Source organism: Narcine bancroftii, chromosome 6, assembly GCF_036971445.1.
Source record: "Narcine bancroftii isolate sNarBan1 chromosome 6, sNarBan1.hap1, whole genome shotgun sequence".
Classification (NCBI taxonomy): Eukaryota; Metazoa; Chordata; class Chondrichthyes; order Torpediniformes; family Narcinidae; genus Narcine; species Narcine bancroftii.
Window position 1 is genome coordinate 88,684,900 of NC_091474.1, and position 21,929 is coordinate 88,706,828.

Consider the following 21,929-nt stretch of genomic DNA (forward strand, 5'->3'; position numbering starts at 1 on the left):
TGTTAGGTCCAGGAAAGTTCCTCCGAGATAGTGACTCTGAAGAACTTAAATTTGCTCACCCTCTCCACCCTGGATTCCCCCAATGATCACTGATTGAACACCTCTGGTTTTCCTTTCCTGAAGTCAACAAACAGCTCCTTAGTTTTGGTGGCATTGAATGCAAGGCTGGTGTTGGTGCATCATTCAGCCAGGTTTTCAATAGGCACTTTCAGGTGGCCAAAATCCCCCGATGTAAAGCTGCATATTATGCCCATATACGGCTGTTCGAAGGCCAGTTGAAAGCGCAGGAGGAACATGGGAGGTGAGCTTTGTAACCATCCTCTGGGAGGGATAATCGCCGAGCACTGAGGTCCCCCCGGCATCTGAATGCAGCCGCCTGAATGCGGCTGCTAAGGGGATGACAATAAGCTGGCGAGCGCCTGACAGCCCCCTCCCAGCTGCCCCTGCCCCCCGGCTGTCCCCACACTGATCCCGCTGCCCTGTTCTATCCCCACAGCCCAATATCACCCCCCACGCTGTGGGGCGGCTGGCGCAGGCTGTCATCGCGGGGACTTCCCCACACTGATCCCGCTGCCCCGCTCTCTCCTCACAGCCCTATATCAGCTCCCCACATTGTGGGGCGGCTGGCACGGACTGTCAGCGCGGGGACAGGCCGCGCCACAGTGGATCAGTGTGGGGACATCCCCTCGCTGAAAGCCCACTTCGCCTGTCCCAGCTCTGACAGCCTGAAGGGACGGGAGCCGGAGCGGACTCTGAGGCACCTCCTGTGAAGCTGTCACTTTCAGATGGCTAGCGCTGCGCTTTCAGCACTGACACCTGAACGACCATTCCACAGGTCTGAATCCACTTCTGCAGGCGCATTCTTTGCAAAGAATGCACCTGAAGAAGCCTATCTTCATCCTGAATGATGACTCATCCCCATCCTTTATAAAACCCACTACTGTGGTATCATAGGCAAATTTGTAGCTTGTTATCATCGTACTGAGCCACCAGTCGTAGATGTAAAGTGAGTAGAGCAGGGAGCCCTATCTAGTTTCCGGTTGAAAATGATAGATTTAAAAAGAAAAGTGTATATCATGGCTAATATGATTTATGGTGTGAAAAATAAAAAATTTAAAAAAAAAAAGAAAAATGATAGATTTACAATTGCATCAGACAGGAGGGAACAGGCAGGTTTGTATTCTGGGTCCACTGAAATGTGGCTGGCATTGTGGATTCTGGCCCACTGGCATTTTCACAATTTTGGATCTATCACCAGTCACCTATCCTAAAGAGATTGAACATTAAAAACTAAGGCCAATACATCAGGATTTGCACCATATGGGATAAGTAGTTTGAAATCTAGAGTTTCTTAATTACTAACAGCACAGAAAGCCAGAGAGGAAGATGATCAAACTTGGGAGGCATTGAGCAGATTCATAGGTACCATAGACTCAATGGTCAGGTTAAGGACATGTCAAACTGGGAGAGGGGAGAAGAGATGCAATGTTATCTGCTGTCGAACAGTAATGTGGTTGTGGATATCTGATGTCCTACTGCTGGTGCTGCCTGACAGAATATTATTATTTTGTGGCACCTGGTACAATTAAGGTATATGTGGGAATAAGCTGTGCTTTTCTTGCTTTTAGAGTTGAATCTGTTTTCTTTTGGACAGACGGGACATTTGGCAATGGAGACGCTGCTTTCCCTCACATCCAAGCAAGCAGGAGACTGGTTTAAAGAGGAATTGAGACTCTTGGGAGGACTGGATCATATTGTAGAGAAAGGTACATGTCTCTACATTGTACCATCAAAAGGTACTTTTAAACTTAGACAAAATGCAAACATGGTTTCCTTTCTCATCATGTGCCAGTGGGTACAATTATTACATATTAATGTCCAGGTTTTGAAGCTCGTTGATGACGTCTGTTGTAAGCGATACCCCGAAAGGTTAGAATGAGGAGGGTTTGACAATTGTTTTGACTACTTTAGCAGATTTTTCTTAATTTTCCACAATTTAAAATTTGCCCAAATCTTTCTTTTCCAGTTTAGGTGCTAGGAATGAAAAACCTCAGCAGAAAATGCTGTAATGTTTGCAGGTTGACTATATCTGTGGAGAAAGACACTGTTCTGAAAGGTCATCAACTTCAAACATTAATTGTGTGTCCGTCATCGGTAGTTAACTGGATATTTCCTATCTCTTCTATTTTTATTTGTAAGTTTAGTGGTGGAAATCTTGTCCAGTTGCTGGCTATGTGGGATAGCTTCGGACATTATTCTCCCATTGAGACCTTCATTCTTGTATGATATTAAAAATAGTTCATTGGAATTTGCCCCACTATTTGAGCTGTGGTAGTTGAATATCCAGTATTTTGCTATAGTGACTATCTATACCCACTGGAATACTGTGCACTCAACGACGGAGCACTTCAAGGCCAATGTTGCCATTCTCCCTTGTAGGTGTGCATGCATCCGAGTTGGTGGTGGGAACATCAACATGCTGGTTGATCATTTCCACTACTTTGGATGGTGTGAATTATTGCCAATACTTTACTTTCTCTTCATCTCTGAATAATAGTTCCCAGTTCCTTGGCTGCATACAACTCTTAAACCTCCCCCCCCCCCCCCCCCCCCAAAACAAGGAATTCAGCTTCATATCCCTTATGACCAGCAGCATCTATCATGAATAATATGGAGCAAACTTTGTCCTGGTGGAGAAACTCAGTCCCGGTCTCCCAGTAGATGATGGTTAGTCAGTCTGGGTCTTTTCTGAATCTAAAACCAGTGAACAAATTGGCCTGCTCCAAGGGGAGGGTGTGGTGGATAAGATCATTCTGTGGCAATTCTATGGAGTGGAGGTGAGCAATAACAATCGTAAAAATGATTCTGGCCTATTGTGGGCCCATGAGGAACTGATATGGGTCTGTCAAGGGGTTCTGGTCAATTGGAGTAGCCCTATTTGAGGGTGTCCTGGTTTCCAATGTCTCCTTGTTAAGTAGTTGAACAAAATTTATATTTTTGGATCTGATTTTTTAAAAACAGAACGACATTAGATGGTTTCCTAAGAACTGAAGGTTTTTCACTATCTGTTTCAAATTTACATTTGCAGCGTAACTCACAACAATGCTTGACAGAATGGAGGAATATTTCTTCCACATATTGAGAAAGCATTGCAGAATCATTCCTTGTCTGTAATTTCTACATAGATATTCTATTTGTACTGCTTGAGGTCAGAGAAGTTCACAGATCAAAGATTTATGGTGTGAAAGGAATTGATTTTGCCCATACATTCCACCTCAATAAAGCCACAATCTCTCCTCTGGACTGTAAAACATTTCCCTTCAATGTAGAGCCAGTGAGATGGCATCCGCCGCAGACCTGTTTCTATGATAGGCAAACTGGAATGGATCCATGTCTCCGCTCAGACAGGAGCTGAAATGCTCCATCTCTATCCTTTCAAAACACTTCATCACTGTTGATGTTGATAGTCATTAAGGCAGGTTACTACACTCTTCTTGGGCACCTGTAGGCTTATTCATCCCCAATATGATTGACGCCTGTTTGAAACAGGTGGGTATCATGCCCTGCTGGTGTGAGATTTTGAAGATATCCGTGAATTTGACCCATTCACTGACTTTATTCTTTCTTCTGGAAAGCCATTAATCCAGTAGGCAAAAAACATTTGTCGTCCTAGAACAGCCAGGTTAATATTACCCTCAATTCCTGCATTCTAACCAGATTCATGTTGTTCCTGATCAAAGCCAAGTAGGATTTTCTTGAACTCCCTACCTAACACTGCTGTAGATTTGGTTTTTTTTAAATGCAGAATAGAAGTGGTTTAAAACAGTTGTCCAACACCACCCTACCAAAGCAGTTCCGAATCAGCAATAAGTGTTAGCTTGCCAGCGTTGGCTACATTGAGGGGAAAAAAACCTCAATTATCTTGCTGCGTACTCAGTACAGCAAACCTTGTCTGATCATGTCAGAAACTTACACCAGCTTCGCTTGGTTACTTCAGTTTCATATCATTGGTCCATTTCACCTATTTATTAAATTAAATTTAGTCATACAGCACAGTAACAGGCCCTTTCGACCCATGAGCCCTTGATGCCCAATTACACTCAATTGAGCCTCAAGCTCTGGTATGTTTTCAAGAATGGGAGGAAACTGGAGTACCTGGAAGATACGGGTAGAATGTACAATCTCCTTACAGACAGAACGGGATTCGAAGCCCAATCCCAGTCGCTGGCTCAGTAACAGCATTGTGCTGTCCGCTACACTAACCGTGCTACCCTGGCACTCACTCATTCAATTCCATTTCCATTTCCCTAACCTTGCTTTCTGTAATCTATTCTCTTGCAAGCGTCCATCAAATAACTCAATTCCCTAGTGCCCATCTACAAGAGGGATAATTTACAGAAGTCAATCAACAAACATCTTTGGACGTGGAAGGAAACCAGAGCACACAGGGAGAGTAACAAAAAGAATGCACTGTCAGCACACAAACTCACAAGGAGTGATTTTTGAAGCTGTAATGCAGCAACTCTAATCACCCTGCCACTATGGACGGCTTCTCATCAACTTTTTACAGCCTAATTGCACGTTTTCAGGCAAATTTTTTAAATCCTCCAATCATTTACATCTAAAAGTGAGGGACATAAATTTGCTGGCAATCAAGAACTAATTTATTTTAATATAGTTCTTAACTCCCTCTATTCAGACTTTTAAAAAAAATTCTGTCATCTTGTCTCCTCAATCTTTGCATTAAAATCCTAGGATCACTAGTTTGAACCAAGAGGATTCAAAATTTCAACAATGCTGGGCTTCACTCACTGAACTCTCTACAGGATCCAGCACCCATGATAACTAACGCATTCAGTCCTCCTAATTCATCAAGAATAGCTTCATTACTGTACTGGTGCTCACTGAGAGTACAAAAAATGTTTAATTTAAAGCCCTCTTTGACACGTGCACACAAGTAAAGGCATTGTTGACATCAGTTTTCAAATGCTTACAGAAAAAATTGGATGACTATTACCCTATTTACTGAGCAAATTTCATTCCATAACATTTTTAAATGAACTGCAACATTATTAAAATAAATCCCATATAAATAGAAACAAATTTAAATCCTTTGACATTTTCATGGCCATATAAAATACAATTCATCTAGTTTGGTCATACAATTGTGTCCTAAAATTGTTTAATAACAATCCCACTAATGTTTGGAACTGTTTTGATCCATTGTAAATATGAACTCCTCTGTGCAACATACAGCTACATAGCTTGCAGCGTTCAACTTTGACCGAAGGTGAAATTTAGTTACTCAGAATAATTGGAGAAAGAACAGGGAGATTTAACTTGCAGTTAAAGCAGAATAAACAGGGTGAGAAAATTTATAAAAGAAAGCAAGAAAGAGGGAGAGCACACGAGAAAGAGGCAGAGGGTCAATTAAATCTTTTCACTTACTTTTTCCCCACTTGTTCCAACCTCAATCACCTCCCTTAGATTTTATTCCCTCTTTCCCATTATGACCTTTCCCATCTCTTCCTTGTTTTTCCTCTTGGTCACACCTCACCAGACCTCTACTTTTCTCCATTTTATCAATATGGAAGGGCAAGGGCAAGAAACCCAGACTCAATCCACACCCATCTTGTCTTTGAGTTACTTACAGAATTTTTTAAAAATCTTGTTGCAAATGCTCAACGGTGAATGCCTCCATTGTTTTTGTTAATGAACGACATGGACACCATTGATGGGGTTCAGGAAGCTAGACATGCACCAACAAAAGAATTAGAGTGGTGGTGCAAGGTACAGGGCTGAGCGAGTGGAGGCTTCAATCATTGGGCAATCAGGGGGAGATAAACCTGGCCATTGCCAGACCACAGAAATTTCTGGAAAACAGAAACTGACCCCTAAGGGGACCCCCATGTAACATATCAAAGGTAGAACAAAGCTTAAAACAGGAAATAATACTGTGGGACGGCATTGTTAACGTAGCGATCGGGATGTTAGTACAAACCCCTGACAGACAGCGCAGATGCAAATCCTGGACCCAATTGCTGGTACTGTAAAATTTGAATCTGCCACCGTTAGTACAAACTCCTTACAGAGAGCGTGGGATTCAAACGCCAGCCCTGATCGCGACAGATTCAACCTTTACAATGTCAGTGATCGGGACCTGGATTTGAGTCCCGTGTTGTCTGTCTGTAAGGAGTTTGTAGCAACGGTGGCAGATTAAAAACATGGGAGTTGCTGAACCACAGAGTGCTGGATAATAGAGGTTCAACCTGCAAATAATCTTCAAATATCATCAAGATCTATCCTAGCATTCACCAAAACATGAGAAGCAATTTACTGTACCGTTTAACTAAGCTGAACTACTATGCTGCCCACAGTATTCCATTTTTATTTAATGGTTGCTATTCAAACTGAAAATCACTTCTCAATTGCAGTTACTCTAGGTTAATTAAAAAAAAACCAGCTGACACGGATAAGAATTTTTGAACAAGCTTTTGAGCCCAGCAAATATTTTACAAATATCACACAGTTGGTTTAATTTGAATACACTGTCTGATGAACTAGAATATTACAAAAGCTTTAAAGGTGTGACATCACAAGTAGAAAAACATAAATGTTTGACTACAAATGTTAGTGTTAATTAGTTTTAATTTCACATGAGGCAAAGTTAACAACAACTAGGCCGATTATCTTCTTCAATATGCTTAGTTCTGTTCTACATTCCCTGATAAGAACATTATCACTATATTTTGAATACAGTTAAATTGTGCTAATCTGATATCCAACTGTCTGCAAACACCAATAGTTCAGCATCAAACTCACACCTTAGGCCAGAGTGTGATTTTGGGATCTGGAGTGTAGGTCAGTGTGGTCAAGAGGAACATGGGTTGGTTTATGGCTGAAGCCAGGGTCCTGAGTGTTCAAGATTTCCAGCACAATTAAAACATAGAAGTTTGCCATTCCCTTTAAACTAACTGGAAAATGTATAATACCACTTTGTAATGTAAAGTGAAACAGCAATATGTTGGGCTATCAATAGGAGTAACATACAGTCTGCGAATCTGGCACCAAACTTCCAAAGATGCCTGAACACTTTTGGATATATTTGGGCTGCTGATCATGAAAATAACCTTAAAATTTCCTAGCATGTAGGGTTTTTTAGATGAACCTATTTTTGTGATTTCCTGTCATCATTTTAATTCATTTCTGCATTTGCATTTAGACTTCTTCCCTGCTGATCTTGGTGTAGTCAGTAATAAACATGGTGTAAGGTTTCACCCGGACATTGGAACACAGAAAAGTGGTATCAGGGCAACTGAAATCCATCATCGCTATTGTTGGTCACTGACCTGAGAGGCATCAGATGTTGAGTACAACTGAAAATCAGCAGCAAAACATTTTTAGGTCAGCATCATCATCCAATTAAACATGCTAAATTCAATAAAAGTTAATTTAATGTTTCTCCAATTTCCTACGTGATACAGTAAATCTGAAATTATCTTGTGCTCAGCTTGAAGTTGTCCATCATAATCCCCAATTTTTTTCAGAAAGCAAACCTCACGAAAAAAAATTGTTATCCAATGTTATAGTTTTACTGCATTCATGTTCTCCACTTTTTACTAATTTTAAGAAACACATAACCCATGATCCAATTCCAACTGAATAGTGGAATAGCTGAAGCTCTTGAATTGCCTTTTCCGTGAAGATATCTCCAACTTACAATTGGATCTTTACTGATGTCAAAACTGACTTCTAGCTATCATGCACGAGCAGAACTAAAATATTGATGAATTTCCATGTCATTTTTTGAATGCTCACCCACCTGTATTTGTGCCATCCTGAGACACCGACTGGCTTCCTTGAGAGTCTGCTGATTCGGAGTTTGACAGATCGATAACGTCACCCTCCCTGATAGAAGATTTTTTCTTGTGCCTGCCTTCTGAGTCAGAATCTTCATCCTCATCAGAGCTTTCACTCAGATCATCAAAGCCAAAGTACTTGATCTTATAGTTGGCGGCACCACCCATTGATTGGAAAGCACCTTCCTCTCCCTCCTGGTCATCAAACCCAAAGAACTCCAGCTTTGCGTCTTTTTTGGACTTGAACTGGGTTGGCCGAAACCGGACAGTAGTCTTCCCTGTGGCAGCTTCGTTTTTTTTCCGCAGGCGGCCTGCTTCTCCCATGTCAGCCGGACTGGCTGTGAATTCATCACACCGGTCCGTGGTGTCCTGAAGGGTGACGTTGCACGGTGATAGATAAGACGAGGGCAAGGTAATGGTGTCTCTTGCAGTCCGAGCCGTGGATGGCTTGCCCGCTGTCCCTGATGTTTTGGTGTCTAGTTTTAAGCTGTCCTTGGCCATTAGGTCAGCTGGAGCAGATTGCCCAGTGCCATCAATTATTTTATCAAAATTTGTTGTGCCAGCAATTCCTGATTTACCTTTATTCGAGCGACAGTATGTCCTGCAGTTTGACCTGAGTGGCTGGGAATCATTCTCCATCTCCTCGTCCTTGTTGCTGGAGTATTCTGCCCGCTCAGAATTTCCTTGGTTACCTTTTAGTTCCAGAGGCTTATTGAGGTTTAAGAAAGTATCTCCTTGCCTGCCTTGCCTTCCATCAGATGCCTCATTTTTGACGCAGGGCATCCGGCTAAGTCCACCAACCCATGGTTGGAATTCAGTCCTCTGATGGCTTTCAGAGGGTTGCCCTGAGCTCTTCATGATCTCATCCCAACTACAAAAGGGTGATTCATCTTCTTTAATGCCAGCCTGCCCAACACTGGCCACCTCAGCTTTCTTTTCATTTTCAGTTGCATTCTTGTTCTTAGGAGAATTATTTTTCTCAGTTTCTTCTCTCAATGGATCCTGGTGCTTTACCCCTGCAGAACAAAACACATCTCAGTTTACATGTTGCAGATTACCCTTTAATTTTTAATAATTTAGATGTATAGCACAGTAACAACCTCTTCCGGTCCACGAGCCTATGACCCCCAAACACATCAATTAACCAATCCCTCTACGCTTTTAGAGAGTGGGAGGAAACCAGAGCATCTGACAAAAACTGATGCAGGTCAAGGAGAGAATTTACAAACTTCCTACTGACGGCGCCGGGTTTGAACCTGGGTTGCTGGCACGATAAGATTTGTGCTTACCACTGTGCTCCTTTCCGTTCCTTTCTTTTAATTACAGCTGGCATGAAATGCCAATTTTAAATTTCTTCCCACTCAGGTCAGTCTTTTGAAATCATTCTCATCTGGAAGAGCAAGTCTAATGTCACCCAAGAATGAGTTCCCAAGGCAGGACGTGAAAGGCCAAAATGAGGTGAAATCCCCACACAATTCACAAAAACAATTTGGTCATCCATCCACAAAATGTAGTTTGGTCAATCCAGATTTCTTCTCCTTAACCGGAACTTTACAAAAAATTCTAATGACTCTGGTTAACCGATGAGCAACTCATTAACTGTTTTTCCGTGCACTTGGCTGAGAGAAAATCTATTCTTCAGCCATAGTTCTCAAACCTAGTGTCCCCTGAGTGATCTGTACAAATGACAGCATCAGAATCCACAATCTTCAACAGAGTAGACATTCGACGTTTCATTCTGTGACAATGTTACTGCACCTAGTGACATTAACCTACTTTGTCATAGTTCGAATTTTTCAACAAAGACAAATTCTTCAAGTGAGGCGCATGCCATAGGCATTATATCTGTAATACATTTTGCAACATCAGGCTCAATATGCACATTCCATTTCTGAATGAAGTTTGCAGGTTGCTACATTTCATTCTTCTCAAAACACCAAACTGCTTGTCTATGAGCCCATAAATTTCAAAGTGTTCACAAATATTGGCTCGGATACCTCTTTTAAGTATCCAGGCTAATGTCCCGGAACATGTTCAGCATCCCCTGAAAAAATATCAACCATCAGCTGGTAAAAATTCAGTTTGCCAACAAAGCCACTTTCATCTCTCATACACATTATCTGCTCCAGTCTTAATCTCTACTTTTGCCAAACATTGCAAGACAATTATGAGCATTCCAATACTAATACTGAATTACTGATGAGATATTTGAGGTGGCTAATGATATGCAAGAGCTGAATGTACAGAAATGCAATGGGTAACAAGATTTCTGAGATGCAGGTTCAAAGAGTCACATGGAGCAATAACATACTCTTCCCCCACTTGATCCCAATGACCCCATGATTTCAAAGACTCATTAACCCCATCAATTGCTGACCACCCAACTGAGGGGGAATTCGTTTGGAATAACACTGCTCCTTCACTCGCATCCACAGCTAAAGAAAATGATTCGTCAAAATCAAGAGATTTTAAAACAGGGTTACGGTACAATATCACTTTTAAATTTTCTAAAGCTTTCTGATAAGATTTTGTCCACACAAATTTCTCCTCCTTCTTCAGGAGATTGGTTAAAGGAAGAGCAAGTTCAGCAAAATTCTTGTAAAACTTTCTATAATATCCTGTCATTCCCAAAAAAAAACCTTCTCACTGCCATCTTGCCATTGGGAATAGGGAATTCAGAAATCACCTGCACTTTCGCTTGATTAAGTGCAACTTTGCCCTGTCCAACTCTATGTCGTAAGTATGACACAGTAGCACGTCCAAATTCACTTTTAGCTAAAATTATAGTTAAGTTTGCTTCAGATAATATTGCAAACAATTTCTCCAATTCCATCAGATGTTCTTCCCATGTGCCACTTTTTGTGATCAAGACATCAATATTAACAAGTGTATGTTTTAAACCTTGAAGAACAGAATTTATCATCCTTTGGGACCTCGCTGGGGCATTTTTCATGCCACAACGTATGCATTATATTCATACAACCCCGATGGTGTCACAAATGCGGAAAAATCCCTTCCTCTTTCGGTTCGTGGAATGCACCTGTAACCCTTTAACATATCCACCGAGGTAAGAAATTTAGCTTTCCCAATTTTTGTCAATACAATGATATTTTCAAGGAATGGGATAAGCATCTGTTTTGGTTACTGCATTAACCTTTCTGTAATCTGTAGAAAATCTAACAATTCCATCTGTTTTAGGTACCAGAGCACAAAAAGAACTCCAATTTGAGTTCTAAGGTCTAATAATATTTTCCAACATGTATGCCACCTCCTGATCCATTATTTTACTCTTTTCGATGTTTATTCGATAGGGGTGTTGTTTTATGGGATGAGCTTCTCCTACATCCACACATGACAAATCACCAACTTTCTTTGAGGCACATCTGGAAACAAATTGTCAATTTTAAAAGTAGTTTTTTTTTTCAATTTCTCATTTTCCTGGGTTTGGAGATGATCTAACTTATCACCACAATAACCCTCGAAAAAAGTTCTCCACAAACAGGTATGCCTTTTGCCAATGTTGCCTTTGGTGGGCCAATTAGGGTTACCCACAACCTGACAAATGTGACACATCCTGCAAAAAGTTACAAAGTACCCCCTTAAACTAGGCCAATAAAAGTGTTTTGTTATTTTATCTAGTCTTCTTTACTCCAAAATGACCACCCAAGGGTGTGCTATGGGGCAAGTTTAAAATATAATTCCTATATGCTTTAGGAACTACAACCTGATGAATAACTGCCTATTCTTCATTAGCAGGCATATCCCTTGGTCTCCAATTTCTCATAAACACACCATATTTAAAATAATATCCAAATGGCACTTTCTCAATTTCCTCCTCAGATTAAACCTTGCTTCTCACCTCAGCAAGATTAATATCTGTTTGCCCATCAGCTCCTTTTGTGATAAAGAAAAATCTTTACTTTCAAGTTCAACATCAACATCCAGGTCAACAAGAAAAGTTCCTGACAAATCTACACAATCAAAAACTGTGCTGCCCTATCAATAGTTTTGTCTTCCTTATCAAGTTTCTTTGCCATTGCCTGAGTCACTGCACAGGCTGGATAGATTTCAAAATCAGTCTTTATCTCATCAATAACTGGCTTCTGTCATTTTCACCACAGGACCCACTTGAACTTCTGCCAAGTCCTTCCCCAAAATCAATGATACTTCATCTATTGAAAAACTCTCTCAAATCCCGATAGTAATCATCCCATTAATTATTTCGGACTTCAACAATATTCTATGCAAAGGTACTAGCTCTGTTTCACCTCCCAAACCTCGGATTAAATTTATTTCACCCATGGCAGTCTCATCACCAAACCCCAAAACACCGTTCAACACAAGTGACTGGGCTGCCCCAGAGTTTTGAAATATGTTCACTGGAACTTGTGGTGCTCCTTCCTTTACTGAAATCAAATCCTTTGACACAAAATATTTAAACACATTCCTAATGTTGTCAGCAGATCTGAAACTTCCTGTTTCCAGGTCTCTTATCTTTTTGAATACAGGCATCTAGTGCTGCCTCTTTTTAGTTTATAACGATTTGCCATCACATGACCAGATTTTCTACAACCATGACAAAGAGGGCCTGAAGGTTTTTCCTTTTCCTGCTTCCCTTCATCTTTAATTCTTACATTCTTTCCTGATTTATTTTCAAATTTACTGTGATGAACCACATTGGGTATAAACTTAACCTTGTGGGTCAGAGCATACTCATCGGCTAACTTAGCAGATTCTTCTCAAGTTCCTACTTCTCTTTCATCTAAGTATGATTTTATATCATTAGGAAAACATCTTTTGATTTCTTCAACTAATATCAGTTCTCTTAATCTGTTGTAATCATTCTTTACACAGCTTTTTCATAGGCAAAATCCATATAAGATTGATTCATTGATCTCCTCAAAGTCTTGAATTTTTGTCTGTAAGCTTCTGGAACCAATTCGTAAGCTTTAAGCAGGCATTCTTTACTATCTCATAATTACCAGCTTGTTCTGTAGTAAGGGCTGAGTCAGCCTGCTGTGCTTTCCCTTTAATGACACTTTGTAACATGAGGGACCACTGATCTCGTGGCCATTTTAAACTTTCAGCAATGGAGGGTAATGATAAATTTAAAAAAAGGACCAAATCAATGGCTGGCCAAGAAGGTATTATAAATTTAATATACCACCTATCTTTAAGCTTTTAGTGGAATATTCTAACATTCACTTTGTGGACCAGAGGTGGAAGCTGCAGACCTGATGGTCTCCAAGGTTTGTGAGGAAACATTTAGAGTGAAATATTCAAATACCTGGTTTACCTCTGCATGAGGGTGCACCATAAAATGGCAGTAAAGATATCCCCTGCAATAACAGGACCTTCCCAAACCTGGCACAATTTGAAGTATGACACATCAAAAAGCACTTCATTGCTAAAGTTAGCACCTGAATAAAATCCAAAAAGCTTTATGTGAACAAATGCCTAAGGCGACGGAAGAAAGAATCACTTTTCAGTTTATTATTTTACAGACATAACAGGGAATGTCTGCATTTATTGCCCATCCTTAATTCCATGAATGGACGAGGCAGTTAAAAGTCAGGCAAATTGAGTCACTTGGGCAAGATCAAGCAAAAACAGTAGTTTCTGCCCTAAAGGACACCAGTTAAACCAGATGGTTTAGTAACAATCTGATAGTTTTATGTTATTGCTACTGATTAAAACTGCTGAAATTTCCTTTCAAGTTACAAATTTATTGAGTTACTTAGATTTAAATTCTTCAGCTGCTATGGTAGAATTCAAATGATGGTGAATCAATGGACCAAAACTCAAAACTCTGTGCTAGTCCAGTATCACCAATATATTGCCAAACTCAGCAGGTGTACTGAACCATTTCATCCAGTGCATTCAATACCTGCAGGTCACTTAACCACCAAGAATATCTCAGCTAAGCCCAATCGTGCATCATAAATACGATTTAATTCAAGGTCACTCAATAAAACTGAAATCTATCAGGCCTGGTTATGAAGCCTTTCTGTGATTATAAACACTCTGATGCCTGCGATCAAGCTATGAACTAACTGTGCATAGATATGTATCTGTACTAAGGTATCAAGCAATGACCACTTTCAAGATAAACAACAAAATACATATCTGCAGAAAAGCCTCATTTGAAATGCTGCAAAAAAAAAAGAGCTACCAACCTTGATAATCCAATCTAATATTGGGCTGTCGACAATTATTTTCACGATGCTATCTATTGTATCACCTTCACTTACAGTGTTAGCAGATCCTGGAGTAGGGGGAACAGCTGCCTAACTTTTTACTACCAATCATTTTGAGCACCAGGTTAAAAATACTCTCTGTTTCACATACCCACACATCATTCAAGGACAAACAGCTCGAGTAATGAATCCAGCAATGAATGTGGTTAGTGCAGAGCTTTGACATACGCAGCTCACTCTTCAACAGAACCTGACTCTCTGAGTATCAGTGGTCCACTCAGGGGTATGAAAGCTACCTTTATGGTTCAAATATACAAATATTTGCTGCAGCTGAAGTGTCTGCAAAAGAAGCTTCCTGAAAAAAAAAAGCTGGAATTTTTAAATTCTTCAGCTTTTATATGATGGGATTCAAACTCATCACATGAATCTTCACTCAGTACATTCAGCTAATAGTACTGTTCAGGTTGGTTCAATTCTAGCAAGTCTTTAACAACAAAGCCAAGCTAAGCTGGATTCCAAATTATAAACAAGATTTTCACTGGGATTCACTGGAGAGTTAACTCACACAATAACACCATAAGCCATTAGGAGCTCCACACACACTTCGAGAATGCTCTTTTTAGCCAAAACTGAGATTTACTGGAGTTCCTCAACAAGATTAGAGATCAAATCATAAAACCTTAGAATTCAGAAAAAATGATTGGAGGCATTCAAATATGGAATAGAAATCTTTTCCAAATGCTCCATTTTTGGCATTCTTCAATATTGCCAAAGAAAAGAGATGTCAGATGCTGGAATCTGGAATAAAAAATGCTGGAGAACTCAGTGGGTCAAGTGGCACCATGAGGAAAATGTTGTATGTCCACATATTTCAACATGAAACATTGATGAATGCATTTTGCCTCCACTAATGCTGCTAGACCTATGAGTTTTTTCAACATTGGTTTTTGTGATCCAACTTTGCTGGCCTTGTATAAGCTCTCTCAGTCACTCATCCCTTCCCACTAATCACCCCCCACCTCGGACCAATGCCCGTGACCGCATGAAATTCTACAATTGCACCAATACCTCTTTCCTGTTCTTCTAATCCCTCCCCTACCATTCTCCTCCAGTCCTGTCTACTTAATTTTGTACACAGTAATCACACAGAGGTGACCAAAACTCTATTGTTGCTGCTGTTCTCCCTGGGAGGCAATCTGCACCAACACATCAAAACAGTATCCAATACTGTATACTTGTTAGACATTGGTCACTTCAATTAATGCAAGAGTGGATAGATGTAGACCGGACAAGATTGCAAGTTCATCTCACGCTGACTTTCTCATTGCCAGCTGCAGGCCTAAACTAGGAACCTGCTGAAATTATAAGAAAATACAAGAAATCAGAGCAGGAGTACGGCATCTGGCCCTTTAAGCCTGCACCACCATTCAATGAGTCTGTGGCTGATCTCATGACAGAATCCTCCACCTACCTGCCTTTTCCCCATATCCCTTAATACGTAAAAATCTATCCAACCTGGTCTTAAATATATTTACTGACACAGCCTCCACTGCTTCAATGGGCAGTGAATTCCACAGATTCACAACCTTCTGAGAAAAGCAGTTCCTTCTCATCTCCATCCTAAATTGAGACTATGTTCCCTAGTTCTGGTCTCCCCCACCAATGGAAACAGCTTACCTACCTCTATCTCATCTATGCCTTTCATAATTTCATGTTTCTAAAGATCCATTTTCATTCTTCTAAATTCCATTAAGAACAGTTGTAGACAATTCAATCTCTTCTCATACCTAACCACTTCATCTCTGGAATCAACCTGGTGAACCTCTTCTGCACTGCTTCCAAACCCAGTACATCCTTCAAGTAAGGAGACCACAATTGCACACTGAACTCCAGATGCAGCCTCACCAGGTAGCATAATTGCTTTGCTCTTAAATTCTAATCCTCCAGCAATGAAGACCGACATTCAATTTACTTTCTTGATAGCCTGCTCTACCTGCAAACCGACCTTTTGTGGTTCGTGCACCAGCACTCCAAAGTCCTTGACATGGTTGCCTGCTGCAATCGTTTGCCATTTAGTGGTATTCTGAACTTACATTTTTCCTTCCAAAGTGGATAACCTCACATTTGGCAACATTGTACTCCATCTGCCAGACCCTTGCCCACTTACTTAACCTATCTATACCCCTCTCCAAGTCACTGAAGTCCACCACCTTCATTACAATCTATGCACCTGCTCCTATCAGTGCTTCTTCCAAGTGTTATTAAAAATCAGATTACTGATTAATACTAACTCCAGGAAGATAGGAGATGTGATCAGGATGGTGGTTCCTTGCCCATGCCTGACCTGATGCCTTGACACTTTATACAGGCTGAAATCAATGTTGAAAACTCAAGGTGTCACCCTGCTCACAGTAAACTTCTGTGCTGTAAAACGTGGTCAGTTTATCCAGCCAGTGGGAAAGGATGTGCCTAGAAATTGTCAAGGTAGTGCCAGGTATGTAGCCTGAAAGGTCACGATTTCGTGTGTGAAAATCTGGTTTTAGTCAAGTTTACTGTCATCTGACTGCGTAAGTACAACCCAATGAAACAGCATTCTCTGGTCCTCGGTGGAAAACGAAGACAACACAACGAGACATAACACATATACAGATGTGGCCCTACTTATGAAGGCCCAACTTACGATTTTTCAGTTACAATGGTTTGAATCCGTTCTTTCAATTTCGAATTCTGATCTTTTCCCGCGCTTGTGATATGCGGTACGCTACTCTCTCGTATCCCCACCATCCAGCAATTAATTTTAGTTCAATGCTTCAAATATTCTTCACGGCCAGTGTGCTTTCAGCTGTGGTTGTTAATGGTTTTTTTCAGTGTGGAATAAAGGTAAGGGTATACCCCACTTTTGTAAGCCAAAATAGTATAAAGCTATTGAAGGCTATTTTCATAAAAGTGAAAACCCAATCAAGTTCTTTCATAAAAGCGAACACAGGTTTCTTTGTAAAAAAACAAACGGTGGGAGTATTTTTTTTTCGGCTTACGATGGGTTTGCTAGAATGCAACCCCATTGTAAGTTGAGGAGCACCTGTACAGACAAACAATACATATGCAGGACAAGTTTTCATATACACAAATAAATAAATATTGTTTCATGAATAAGAGTCTTGGATGGTTAGTGTGAGCAGATCCTTTTGGTTGTTCAGAATTCTCACTGCCAGTGAGAAGAAGCTGCTCTTCAGCCTAGCTGGCTCTGATATGCTATCTCTTTCCTGACAGGAGCAGCTGAAAGATGATGTGTACAGGGGCCTCAATGATTTTGCGCGCCATCTTCAGACAACAATCCTGGAAGATCACATCAAACTTGCTCTGTTTGACTAAAGCAAGATGGTGCAACCGAGTAGCCTGCTGGGTACTTCAGGGGCAGTAAGATTCGTCCACATTGGGAGAATCTGGAGTCACATATGGGCTAGAATTTTCTGACACCATCAATGAACAGGTTAGCAGCAGAATTTCCCCAGCTGCTTGGTGTGTTTTGAACTCTTGTCTCTGGACATTTACATTAAAAGTTGCATTCGAAGGGCAAGGCTTAAGAATCCCAATATATTTTGTTTTGCCCTCTCACATGCAGTATCACCACAGCTGTGAGCAAGATTCCGCTATGTCAGCACGTTCCAGCACTTTGAACCTAGATCTCACCCAAGCTCAGTATCCATCAAGGGGTTAATTCTCTTCCAAGGCTTTAAACGTACAGAGGCAAATTCGTAAATTAATTGGATGAACACACACACAGCTATTATCCTTCACCACTAAGTCAGCAAATATTCTTAGCTTTGCTTGTGATGCAGTTTAAGGTTAATAATGGTATCCACTACAGGGCTACCAATATATTATCACAGTACATTTTCTTCTCTAATGGTAATTTTCATCTGTGGATATTGTACAATGTTGCAGATATCACTTTAAATCTAGTCAGCTCTCTCAAGACAGACTGTTGGATCAGCTGTCTTAACATGAGGCGAGAAGAAAACAGTTTGCACTGTTAAACTAGTCTTTCTCGCACCCACCCCCAAATCACTTCGAATGCGTTTAACAAAACTAGTTTGATCCTTATAAATGTCAAGGCAAGTGAATATTTTGATTCTTTCTATGGACCAGCTCTTGATAAAGTCACAAGATCCAACCATATATATAACCATATAACCATTTACCAAGAGCAGAAGTAGGCCAATCGGCCTGCGTGTCTGCTCTGCAATTTAATGCTGATTCTTCTCACTCAGCCCCACTCCCCGGCCTTCTCCCTGACTAAAAACACCTGTCAATTTCTGTCTTAAATACAGTACACCCAATAACCTCGTTTCTACTGTCGCCTGTGGCAACAAGTTCCACAGACACACGGCCCTCTGGCTAAAGAAATTTCTCTGCCATTCTGTTTTAAATTGATGCCCTTTTAACCTGAAATTGTGGCCTCTCACCCTACCTTCCCTACCACGGGAAACAACTTTGTCTCATCTATTCTGTCCAGGCCTTTCAACACTAGGAATGTCTCTACGAGGTTCCCCCTTTATCCTTCTGTACTCCAACAAGTACAGTCCAAGAGATGACAAACACTCCTTTCATTCTTGGTACATTTTTTGAACCTTCTCCAATGCTACCACATGCTTTCTCAAATTGGGCGTTCAAAACTGTGCACAGTACTCCAAGTGCAGTCTCATCGATTCTCTATAGAATTCACATTACATCCCTGCTCTTAAATGCTATTCCTCTGGAAAAGAATTGCAACAATGCATTTGTTTTCTTCACTGCCGACTCAGCCTGGAGGGCTGCATGAGGACTCCCAAGTCCCTTTGTACCTATTAATTTTTTTTCCCCATCTAAATAACAGTTTGCCCATCTATTTCTTGAACCACAGTGTATGACTGTGCACTTCCCAACATGGTATTTTATCTGGCAGCTTTTTCTCCAAATCTGTCCCACCCTCTGCAGCGTTTCCGTGTCCTCAGCACCACCAGTTCTATCACCTATTTTGGTGTCATCTGCAAATTTAGCCACAAAGCTATCTATTCCATTATTCAAATCATTTATACACAATGTAAAAAGAGTGGCCCCTACACTGACCCCTGCAGAACACCTCAAGGAACAGGCCACCAACCCAAATAGGATCCCCTTATTCGCACTTTGTTTCCTGCCTATAACCAATGCTCTACCCAAGCTGGTATCCTTCCTGTAATTCCATGAGCTTTCATCTTGTTGAACATCCTCATATGTGGCACCTTGTTGAAGGTCTTTTGAAAATCCAAGTACAAAGATCCTTAGTACAAAGCTTCTATTGCCTTAAAAAATTGCAGTAGGCTTGTCAGGAATGATTTTCCTTTAAGGAAACCATGCTGACTTGGATCTATCTTGTGATAGTCCTCTGGTACCCCATAACCTCATCTTTGATAAATTGATTCCAATATTTACCTAACCACTGACATTAGATTAATAGGTTTATAGTTTCCTTCCTCCCTTCTTAAACATTAGAGTGACATTCACGATCATCTAGATCTCTGGAACCATGCCAGAATCCATTAATTTCTGGAAGATCATTACCAATGTCTCAATAATCTCTGCAACAACCTCCTTCAGAACTTGAGAATGCATTCCATCCAGTCCGGGAGACTTATCTACCCTTAGACCAAGTACCTTCTCTCCCATGATCTTGACAGCACTTACTTCACTTCCCAGAGACCCCGGAGAGCCTGGTAAGCTACTAATGTCTTCTATCATGAATATTGATCCAAAATATTAATTCATTCCCTTTGCCTTGTCTTCCATTACAATCTCTCCAGCATCATTTTTTAACAGTTCTATGTCTATTCTTGTCTCTCTTTTGCTCGTTATATGCTTAACAAAACTTTTAGTATCCTCTTTGAAATTATTTGCTAACCTTCTTAGTTGCCTTCTCTAAGTTTTCCAGTCCTCTCTCTCAGTCCTTTCTACTTATTTTTTGCTTCCTTGTATACCCTCTCTGCTGCTTTTACTTTCTTTATCTGCCCTTGTCAAGCACATTTGTCTCATTTTCCCATTCACAACTTTCCTTCCTTTTACTACAAGCCTGTCCTGCACTTTCCTCATTTTTTCCCCCACAGAAGCACCAGCCATTGCTGATCAGCTGTCTTCCCTAATAGTGCATTTTTCCAATTGACTGGCGAGTTCTTCTCATTCTAATGTAATTTCCTTTATTCCACTGAAATATCAGACACATCGGACTTAAGCCTTTCTTTTTTTAAATTTCACAGTGAACTTAATCACATTGTGATGACCTGCCTCCAAACATCCCTTTCACCTTAAGGTCTCTAATCACCACTGGTTCATTTGATAGCACCCAATCCAAAATATCCGATACATGCTTCTCTAAGAAGCCATCCCTTAGTTATTCCACAAACTCTCCCTCCTGGGATCCTGTAAAGACTTTCCACAATCTACTTTCATGTTAAAATCCCCCTTCATTATTGTAATGTTGTCCTTCTGACATGCCTTTTTAAAAATTTCCGGTTGTATTTTGTGGTCCACATCCCAGCTGCTGTTTGGAGGCCTGTATATAACTGCCATTAGGATTCTTTAACCTTTGCCATTCCTTAACTCAACCCATAAGGATTCTACCTCTTCTAATCCTACGTCACTACTTTCCAATTGTTATTTACCAACAGAGCCATTCCCTCTGCCTACCTGCCTATCCTTCCGATACATCAAGTATCCTTCAGCTCGCAAGTACACCCATCCTTTTGCCATGACTCAGTAATGGCCACAACATCACACTCTCCAACCTGCAAGATCATCATCCACCTTGTTTCTAATGCTGCCTGCATTTAAGTATAATACCTTTAGACCAGTTTTTGAATGCACTATATCTGTCATCCTTCCTGTTGCAATTTTGTCCCATCACCTGCTCGTCATCCTTGATGCACACTGGTTTATTTCTATTTCACCTTTCATCAGCTCTGACACTCTGGTTCCCATCCCCCTACAAAATGTCAATCTTCCTTAACAGCCATATTCAACCTGCCTGCCAGAATATTGGACCCATTTAAGTTTAGGTGGTACAGGTACATCCTGCTTTACAATGGTTGAGTGTTCCTGAGAAACCATTCATATACTGAAAATTCGTAAAGCAAAGATCCAATGAATACTATTGGAGGCAATTTTCATAAAAATGATAACCCATTATAATTCCTTCATAAAAGCAAACACAGGTTTCTTCGTATAAGCAAATTTTCATAATCTGAATATTCGTAAAGCGGGGTTTTACACGTATTCCATCCTTTTTGTGTAGATCATATCTTCTCCAAAAAAGACCCCAGTGATCCAAGAGTCTAAAGCCTCTGCACCAGTTTCTCAGCCACACATTTATCTCACTATTTTTGCCCTCAGTAGCATGAGGCACAGGCAGTAATCCTGAGATTACATGCTGGAGGACTCGATCGGAGACACCCTGTGCCTCGGCACCTGGGAGGCAACACACCATCTGGGTGTCTTTATCAGGCCTGCTGAATCTCTTTTCCATCCACCTCTCTATAGAAGGTCATGATGATGTGGAAGGAAAAGCTCATTTTCAAATTATGCCGATTCTTAAAAAGCTTGGCAAAGAGGATACAAACAGCAAATCTCACCATACAACGCTGAGCAGTATCAAGCTTCACAGTTTCATGTGACATTTGGTACAAGACCAAAGGCTCCTCTATTTGGGGGAAGAAAAATCAATGCATGGCAAGTGCTGGAATGCCTTTTCCACTGGGAGTTTCACAAATAAATCATCCCAAAATGAAGCAGTGGCAGAATTGCTAAAAGGATCTGGTTAGAAAAAGGCATTTTGCTTGGATGTTTACATTTAAATTAAATC

The 21,929-nt window shown here is 40.7% G+C and overlaps 1 protein-coding gene across 3 annotated transcripts in view; it reads right to left on the minus strand.

The window, feature by feature from the left end:
* The window catches only part of LOC138736324 (wings apart-like protein homolog), a 150,319-nt gene that overhangs the window by 85,630 nt on the left and 42,760 nt on the right, over positions 1–21,929 (minus strand). The window contains exons 1-2 of one of the 3 annotated variants that reach the window (XM_069885642.1): positions 14,036–14,106; positions 7,823–8,875 (exon numbers count right to left, since the gene is read on the minus strand). In XM_069885642.1, coding sequence (XP_069741743.1) covers positions 7,823–8,717 — 895 coding nt within the window. In that variant the 5' untranslated portion in view covers positions 8,718–8,875; positions 14,036–14,106. Of the gene's footprint in view, positions 1–7,822; positions 8,876–9,148; positions 9,520–14,035; positions 14,107–21,929 lie in introns of those variants that run through there. The other 2 variants (XM_069885643.1, XM_069885641.1) reach the window with 2 other exon arrangements.